The 9,723-nt window shown below is 40.0% G+C and overlaps 1 protein-coding gene across 1 annotated transcript; it reads left to right on the top strand.

Annotated features, from left to right (window-relative positions):
* Positions 1–411: 411 nt before the first annotated feature.
* Positions 412–9,107, top strand: LOC309415231 (oxalate decarboxylase OxdD-like; the record flags this gene model as incomplete). Its single annotated transcript, XM_082012685.1, has 9 exons — positions 412–489; positions 2,270–2,494; positions 3,733–3,939; positions 4,846–5,079; positions 5,837–5,990; positions 7,199–7,308; positions 7,453–7,566; positions 8,200–8,349; positions 8,982–9,107. 9 exons carry the CDS (start codon positions 412–414, stop codon positions 9,105–9,107), a joined length of 1,398 nt encoding a protein of 465 aa, XP_081868811.1.
* Positions 9,108–9,723: the final 616 nt, after the last annotated feature.

The raw sequence follows: 9,723 nt of genomic DNA, 5'->3' as shown, positions 1-9,723 counted from the left end.
GTAAAAGTAGGTTACACAACCTGCCAAAACTGTAATTTAAATCTATTAGGTCCTTAGCATAGGTAAAGGAACTAGATGACCTCTGCTTCCCGCCCCCCCCCAGTATTTGATCATTCAGACTCTGTCCCATGGTATTGTTGTGTCTTAGGGTTCATGTGATACATGAATAATGTTAAATCTGAATGTGGAAATTGTCAGACCTTTCTGTTGTAGTTTAGGCAAGAAGAGTTTTTTGTTTTGCAACACATTTCTGCACAATGGTACTGCACTAAATGCCATTGGTGTTACTATGCAGAAGATGAGTCACTTCAATGGACTCTGTAACGTAACTGAGCACATATCGGACTTAACATTCTTTTGGTTCAATGTTTTTCTTGTCTTCTGTGGACTAATCTCTTTCAGCTTTACTAAATGGATAACCAGGCGTTTGAAATGCATGGAGAGAGCATACAAAGCTCTTTAAAAGGAAAAGAGTGGCCAAAGAAAGAGGTACCAGTCATTTTCTTTTACAGTGCTATCAAAACATTATTAACAGAGTCATTCTGAAGATTAAACCCTTATTTTGTAATATGACCTAATCCTGTACTATTAAGAAGGACCTGAAGAAAATAAAAGTTGTAACGGGCTTCAACTGCTAAGGTTCTAAAATGCCTGGCTCCATGTGCACTAGCTAGGATCTGAACTGAGAGACATAATTCCCTGGCCCCACTTAAGTCAATAGCTAAATTCTTTATCCTCTAACTGCTGGACAAAGTAATTATCTTTGGAGAATTCCCCATTGATTTTAACAGAAAGAGCTACTTAAAAGCTCATCTTATGGTAATGTTTAGTATCTCTGCTGAGTTACACATTAGAGTACTGTTTCATCTTTTCTTTTTTTTTTTTTTTTTTGCCCTTGAGAAAAGTAATTCTCTGTAATTTTCCCATTAAAGTTTTTGCTTCTTGGGATTTGAATTCAGTTTGTTCAGTAAGAGCTGGCATATCACTCCTAAGCGGTTACGTTTGTTTGCAGTCAGCACAGTGCTGCTTCTTGGCTGTAAATGTACCAAGGCTGGTGATTTCCTCACAACATAACTCACTCCACGCAGTTGTGCTGAGGTTGAATGTTCTGTATTAGTTGTTATTATTATGTAATATGTACAGCATTCTTTTTACTTTAAAAATAATTATTGGATTGGTGCCACTGCTGTGAAAATGCTGTAAATTAAAGGTCCTTCAAATCTGGAAAATGGGGATTTTGAATGCATTTAACTATAAAGCGTTGTTCTCTGATGAGACTCTGTGGTCTGAGTACTACTGTTGTGATATTTAATTGAACACAAGCTTTAAAAAGGGAGTCATTTAAACTGAAGAAAATAGTATTACCGAATAGAATAAGGGTGATATTTTGAGAACTTTTCTGCTGGCAAAAGGAATCTATTTGTAAAGAGCTTTTGTCAAACAGATTGATGAAAAAGATCATTTTGTTAAAATCAGCAAGTGGTCTTCAATTTTTTCATTTCTGGTTGCCCAGCTTAAGAACTCAACATTCATAGCTCATTGTCAGGCACACACCGCCTGAAAAATCAGGCTTTTAAAGGCACACCAAGCTGTGCACCCAGAATCAGTAAAGAGTTTTAAGACCTGTTTGGGCCAGAGAATACAGTCTCTATTCATCTGAAGCTGCAGCTTCAGCAGCAAAGATGGCTAAGGCACAGGGAACGCTGAATATCCTCACCAAGGTGATGCTTCATGGGGCCAGAAGCGTCTTGGCCTTTATAAAGAACTTGTGTGCCTCCGTGTGCCCAGCGGCTTCTCCCCTTCACCCTCCGCCAGAGGCTTGAATGTCCACAAAGGAAATTTTCCCTAACGAACGATGCCCAGAGCAGTTAGCATGGGTGAAACTTCCCCGTTCCTCCCCAGCCCAGGGAGCTGGGCCAGGCGAGAGGTGACATAAAGCAGAGGCAGCATCTCTGCCCCAGAGATGAAGGTTTGCCATGAGTTGGTGCTACAGGTCTTCAGTGTTCTGTGAGATGGATGAGAAACAGCGATGAAAAAATCTTGACGTGTTGGTAAGACCCCAGGATGATAAAGATGTACTCGTTGAAATAATGAAAGGACAGCAAGGATGTCTGCATATATATCTTTCCCTGTTGGGGGGCCAGTAATTTGGCTCTAGCGGTGCTTCTGAAAGGCATGCCGTTTTGATGGCAAAAGAGCTATCACCAACTCTCCTGTGTGTTAAATCTAATTCTTTTTTGCTTGGGGGGGGGCTTTCTATTAATTTCAGGAAAGAAAGGGCAGCTGGTCCCTAATGAAAGTCTTTCTAGTTTGTCTGTTGGCCTGTGTTATCACCACCGCGATAGGAGTGCTGGCCCTGTCCTTGGTCTACGTAAAGAACCCTGCCTTTATGGAAAAGACGGGTGCTAAAGATGATGGTGCATCTTCCTCAAAACCGGATGAAAAAACTGTGGATATCAAATTCCAGTTCCTGAATCATCTGGGGAAATCAAAGGTAAATTGTTCATCTTGTGCAATAATATTCTAGCACGGTATATAGAAGTTTAATGAATTAATTTCACCTAACTGTTTTTTAAGTACTAGGTGATCAGTCTAAACCTGTTATCCAGGCTTCTTTTATAATCCACGGGGAGAGGCACAAACTTCCTGACAGCATTTCAGTCCAATTCATAACAGATGTTGGAAGAGGTATGGATCTCTGGAGTGCCTCTTGGAAAGCTAAATAATTGCTCCAACAAATTAGGCTTGCAAGACAAGGCAACCATTTTATGTGTGATTCTGAAATTACAGATTATGAAATTCTGAGAAACAAAACCAGAAAGATCAAATTTTCATGTAAGCTGAGTAGCACACTAACCTTTTCGTTCTTAGGACCGGAATCAAACAAATTGCTATGTTGCAAGAACAAATGAACTCCATGATCTTGTTTCAGCGAGCTAAAATGAGTTAGTTGACAATGCAATGAAGCGCTGGGAATTACGTAGTTTTCGTTTAGGTGTATTTTGATTTGTATAGAAGCGTATCCTTTGAACAAACCCTAAAGACATACACCATCTTCTAAATATATCTTTATATAAAAAATAATTCCTGATTAATTTTTGCTTTTCATCAAAAGAAGGAAAAGGACAGATAGGATAGTAGGGTCCTTTAACAACAGCCATTCTGGTACTTTTTCATGTTAGATTTAACTATGTAATTAATTTTCAATTTAAGAATGCAAACAAAAATGTTTAAGAGGAGAGCAACCCTTTTAATATGACCTTCCTCAGTGCAAGATGATTCTTTTGAGTACAAACCAGGTTCTAGAGGCAGTACAAATATTGGGAAAGGAATAGTTTCAGGTGCAAATAGTTTGTAACTGTAGAAATTTGGGAAAATGTCTCACCCAGGAAATGTTTTAAATGTTTTTAATCTAAAAGTTTAGGTGTATCTGTAACTGATTTCCCAAATCAAAGTCCAGGATGACATAAAAAAAGGAGGAGCAGGTAATTTTATTCCTGATATCACTATTTATCTCTCATTTGTAGAAACAATACTATTACATCACGACATGAGAAAATATATAAACAATTGTGAAAAGTGACTAAAATACATGCCGAGAGAATCCTCCATGAGAAAAGGACTCAGTCCCTTCAGTATTGCCCAGATCAAGAACTTTCTGAAATATTTTTGGATTGTTTGGGCACCACTGTCCACAATTAATACAGTTCTCCACTCTCATCAACTTTACAGGTACATAACTACCCAGGTGGTGAAATTCAGTGGGCAAGATTCAGGAAGGATGTAAATGAATATCAAAGTGAGGAAGAAAGGGAATTTGGAAAAAGTATCAATAACCATCGCTCCAAAATGACCTTTGGGACCTTACGGATCAAAAGCAAAGGGCTTCGGGCTCCCCATTGGCATTTTAATGCCAATGAACACGGCTACCTGCTACAGGTATTACCTGATTATTTCAGCTTTCCCAGCTGATTTTGCAGTTTAAAGCATCATGTATATATAGAAGATGTACATATGTTAAAAAAAACCCCAAAACATATATATTATGTACAAATGTAAACAGGTAATAAAAGCAAAATTACCACTGATTGATGTATGACATTAGTTTTCTTCCTTGAAATAACGTTTTCAGACGGAGATGCTTGAAATAGGCTGTTTAATGTTGGTACTTTCAAGAGTACAAAACACCTGTAGCTTTCAATGATGTATAAAAACTGAGGTTACAGAATTTTATGTACTTTTCCAAGTGCTTACAATGCTTAAAGTAATTACCATCACAGAATCACAGAGATGAAGAACTGTTAAGGTTCTTAAGCAAGCCTCTGGCTCCGTCCCCTGTACTGATGCAGGATAAGAACACCTGAAGCATATCTGACAGCTTTGATCAGTTTTTAAAAATTTTGAAAAAAGGAGTTATTACAAAATCAAAAAATAGTTGTTTGCCATGTTTCATCACACAAGCCATTAGAATGTTTGTGCTGGTACGTAAACCACATTTTTGTTTATCGTAAAAAAACAATCCTTGTTTGTCTCCATTGCCTGTGGAAACCCTCAGATCATTTTTCTTTCTCACAACTTTTTATACATGGAAGACTCTTTTGTTCCTATAAAGTCTTCTCTTTCCTAGACCAAATACCCCTCCCTTTGTCACGTGTTCCTTAAACCTTCTAAAATTCTGTCACTTAAAATGCTATTCTGCATTTAAGTTCACAAGGGCTTGTTAGAGAGTCCATCAGGTTCTGGTTTTTCCTAACAGCCTTCAGGTTACTTGAATTATTGATTTGCTGCATATGGATTAAATGAGAAAACGTTCATTACGATCGTTAAGTTCTGATTATCTTACAGGGTACTGCCTGGATTGGAGTAATTGGTGCAGATGACAGCGTGGTTACCACATACAATGTCACGGCTGGTCAAGTGATCTTCTTCCCTAGAAACACTGTGCATTGGATAAAGAGTGTAGGCTCAGAAGACTGCCTGTTCTTGCTGTTTTTTACAACTCATGAAGAACTTCAGACCTTGGATGTAGATGACGCATTTTTCTCTACCCCAGAGGATATAGCAGCGAGAGCTTTAAAGGTCTGTATGATAGCATAGCCAGCCTCTATCTAGTCTTCTACACATTAACATGGCAGTACAGGCTCTCTCTGTATTTTTGGAGAGGATCTCCCCACCTCAGCTGTTCTCTTTAGTCCCATCACTGCGGAAGGATGTACACGTCCTTTGTATAACACTGTGCTGCCCTGTGCGTTCCTTTATACACAAGGAGAAATAAATGATGATGTTCTCTCCAAGAAACTTTTTCTCCTTTTCACATTTATCCCCAGTTCATGGAGGATCCTCCGTATTTCTAAAGGTGGAAGGGAAAATAAAATAGTGAAGTCCAAAGCTAATTTTCCAATAGCCCCTTGATGAATTCTGTGGTATGAGAAGGTCTCATAGGAAACCACAGATAAGTCCATCTCCTTGTTAAAATGGTTCTTATTTGAGCTGATTAGTTGGCAATGACCCTTGAGCAAGAATGCAGCCACAGAGTTTCTGCTGAGTGTGAGGAATTTGCATATTCAAACCACAGAATTGTGATAGACCTTCCCGCCCTGAAACAGTTTGACGGGAGACAGATCAAGTTTCCTTTCTGCTCCAGATCTCTGTGGTGACCGAGAAGGAAGGGAGCAAAGGAGCAAAACAGGGCTAGGCAGTTAAAGAGATGAGGTATGTTCACAAGGCAGAATTTGTCTACCGTCAGGTACTAAGGTGAAATATTCAACAGAGCAAAATTTTAATTCCTCAGTTTGCTGTGTCTCTGTCAACTTAATATGCGTTATGTGTCCTGCAGCCACGAGGTGGAGTTAACTTCATCAGAACATTCAAGAAACAAGCAGAAGATCAAGCAGTTAACCTCCCACCAAACTTAGATGAGCTTGTACAAAATGCCACCTACGTGCAGTCTCCGGACAGCCTGGTGTGGCAGTACTTCTACAATCTCAAAGGTACGCATCTAGGAACCTTGTGTGTACGAGCTCTCTGCGTTTCCAGGGGGGGAGAGGGCTGGATCTGTAATCGATTCACTGCAATGGGAGTTAAAAAGCATGTCGAGAAATAATAAGAATTTAAGGAGGTAAAATGAAAAATATATTGGTAATACATCTGATTACTGCCCTTTGAAGATGCATAACCTGATCCTTATCTCAAAGTAGTTTACCCTTTTGATTTTAATGTTTCTATCCGCAACAGTAGCGATGAGGGCAGAATGCCGGTAAGCAGCAGGGCACGAACTAAATACTTCCCAGCTCGAGGTTCTCTATCGATGTATGTAACCAGGACTGGTATGTTCCCTGCTCCGGTTAAGTTAATCAATAACCTAAACCTAAATTTTTAATTCAGAAAGTAAAATCTAACAGGCCAGGAAGCCCTGCAGCAGGTTAGCCGGAGAGTGACTGGTGCTGAACTTCTTAGAATATCTTGCATTTGCATATGAATGAATAAACGCCTTAACATATACCTAATTATGTCCTCCCTTTTCTTTTAAAAATACAACTTCATAAAGAGCATTGAACCATATTCACTGTCTGTTTTATCAACGGTTGTATTAAACAAGCTTCCGTACAGCCTGGATCTAGTGATTATTAGTGAGGACCTAATAAACATAGATGGCAAAACTTAATTCCAAATAGTATAGTCTCTTCAGAAAGATATAAAAAGCAAATATAGATCCAGAGCTCCACACACAGCTGGTGGAGGTCATAAGAAATAGATGTGTGACAAAAATCTTTGCACTTGGAGCAAAATGTTTTTTCTGCATTGGCAATACTTTACAAAGTATTGTGACACACAATCCGTGCCATAAAGGTTAACATGAAGTAATATACTGAAAGTCAGCATCTTTAAGTGTATTGTTGTTGATAGCGATTTGGGGTGGAAAAAATCTAGTCGGAGTCTTTTATTATGATTATCAGACTACAGAAAAATACGGTAAGGGAGATGGCATAGCTGCATAAGAGATGGATTTAGCTTATCTATCCTTCATGCCGCATGAAGGATAGCTAAGTTAAATGGGCTTTCTTTTTGGTTCCAGAGGCTCATAAGATTTCAGGCCTCAGGTTTCCTACGTAGTAATGACTTGAAGTTGGCCAATACACCAGCAGGCAATGTTAACCAGACCTTGTTGGAAATGCTCATTTAGCTGTCTCTGTTTTAGGGTCAGCAGAATATCCTTTCCCAGGAGGAATCTTCCAGTGGGCTCGCTACCGCATAAATGGCACTGGACTAAATGAAACGGAAAAAATTTTTAGTGAGTCGCTGCACAAGGTATGTGCTTTCGAGGGGATAGTGTAGCTATTTCAGCATAAGGCATAGTATGCAATTTGTGTGGGTTCATCGCTGCTTTGTCATGTATAACAGGGATATAACAAAGTTCGATGGTTTTCTGAACATTCTTGTTCTGCTTTTCAGCACGAAAATACCCTTACCTTAGCAACTCTCAGGATACTCAGCAACGGACTGGGGCAGCCTCATTTCCACTTCAATGCTAATGAGATGGGTTATGTCATCAGCGGCTGTGGACAGGTAATATGTTACGTGGGTGACGGATAAGTCAGTGGAGTTTTGGCTTTATAACAATTACAGACCTAATAAGTGATCCCCAGCCCTGATTAATACTACTACAATTAGTAGTATTACAAAACTTTCAGTGTCCACACTTTCCTTCTCCATACAAAATTTTGATCTCGGTTACATTTGTGGAAGCTTCTCTAGTCGAAGTGGAGTTATACAAAGGGCAGAATTTGTCCATCTTGTTAAGATGTTCACATGCTTATGACAGGAATCCCCACTCTCCTGAACGCTGGGAGCACAAAAACAAAAAAGCAATACTTTTGTCTTAGCACCTCTGAGGAACAGATAAATAGAGAAAAAGTAGTGAGCACTAAGATTTAGAGTACAGGATTTTACTGTATGTATTTCACCCAGTGCAAATTTGAAGTGCAAAGATAATTGAGGTGGAATGGTGAGACTCCATAATGTAAGGACTTAGCATGTTCTTACTCAGGAATTTGCCTCTACCTTTTTGGGGTCTCAGTGAAAGCACTGATGCTACACTAGCTGATTTCAGTGCCTTGCTGGGGCTGTTGCTGTGTATTTATCCAATAGCAGCACCGTGAAAATTGCTGTTGTTGAATATTGCTTCTTTATTTGCAATAGGTTGGAGTTATTCTCTCCTCTGGAGTCACCGCCAACTTCAACATTGGCATTGGAGATGTCATATTTTTCCCTGTTGGAACCCAACATTATATCAAGAGCGTATGTGATGAGGATTTGTTTTTGATTCTAGCCTACAGTACAGGAAATCAGGTGAGAATTCATAAAAAAATGTTCACCTGTACATGATCTTATGCTTTTCTCATGCACGTAAGCTTTATGCTTTGGTGCACACCTTTCAAAAGAAATTCTAATAATAATGTCAAGTACACCAACTGCAAATTCCCTTCTGGTGTGGAGGGTTGGCATGCAACACCTATCAAAACTCTGTACATGGAAACAGAAGGTGGGGAAGGCAACGAAGAGGTCTGTGGTAGGGTGTGACGTGCTCGTGTGTGTGTGCGCGCGCGTACACGTATGTGTGCGTGAGAGAGATGGAATTCAGATCGTGTTTGTGCATGAGGTACTGACGGAGCTTGTCCTTGGGCTGGCTGGACAGGCTGCGGATCGTTACAGGCTGAGCACACGCGAAAGGGAGGGATCGTCACAAGCCTTGAATGAGTCTATATCCTAGGAGCCAGATCAAGGGTGGGTTTATCTAAGGTTACACATATCCAGCAATCTTGATAGCCCAGGGTAGGACCTGTCATCACTTACATACTTTCATATTAATTCATTTTCCTCTTGGATTTGAGGTGCACTTTAATATTCCACATCATTAATACTGTAAAAATGATCAGGTAGCTCTGATTATTCTTTTTAAAATACTGTCTTTTTCTTCACAGCTGGAAACTCTTCGTATGAATGACTACTTCCATGGAACAGCAGATCATATCCTTGCTCAGCTTTTTTTCAAGAACCAGGCTGAGTTTAAGAAGTTTCCAAAGGCTGCCAAAAAATTAGGAAAATAACCTCTCTCAGCAGTTAATGGGTCCAAGAATTTTTTGACAATCACCGTGTTTCTAGCAGTACTTTTTGGTACCTTTCTTGATGTTTATCCAGAGGAGATGTTCAGAAAACAGAAGAATTAGAGTTTATTATAAAGACCTATTTTCTTTTCGTATTTTTGTCACGTCTTATTTATAGTGCAATGTAATTTGATTGTATATTAAAGTAATTTCTACCGTTACAAGTGCCTTTTGCTCCACACAACATCCATTATCCCACTGCCTGACTTCCCTCACACTACTGAAGCTTACGCTGATTTTCTGTCACGCGGGCAGCCTCCTGCCCAGCAGCGCCTGTACACAAATGCAGCGCCTTGACGCAGCTCGGTCTGGCCCCAAAGCAGGTATGGCGTTACAAGCCCTGCATCCCACAGCGATGGCAGGAATGAGCTCGTCATACCCTCAGGTCATACTCACTCTCCCTGCCCTAACTGCAGTCCCGGCAGTGAGGCACCGCGTTAGAATTTAAGACAGGCAACTCCTTTTCCTGCCTTTTGCCACCAACCTGCTATCTGGTTTTGAACGAAACCTCTGAGGCTACATTCTCAGCAGGCTGTAGACCAGGGAGCAGATAAGCTCC

The sequence above is a fragment of the Phaethon aethereus genome (genome assembly GCF_964289735.1).
Source record: "Phaethon aethereus genome assembly, chromosome: W".
Lineage (NCBI taxonomy): Eukaryota > Metazoa > Chordata > Aves > Phaethontiformes > Phaethontidae > Phaethon > Phaethon aethereus.
This window is presented reverse-complemented; position numbering and strand designations above follow the sequence as displayed.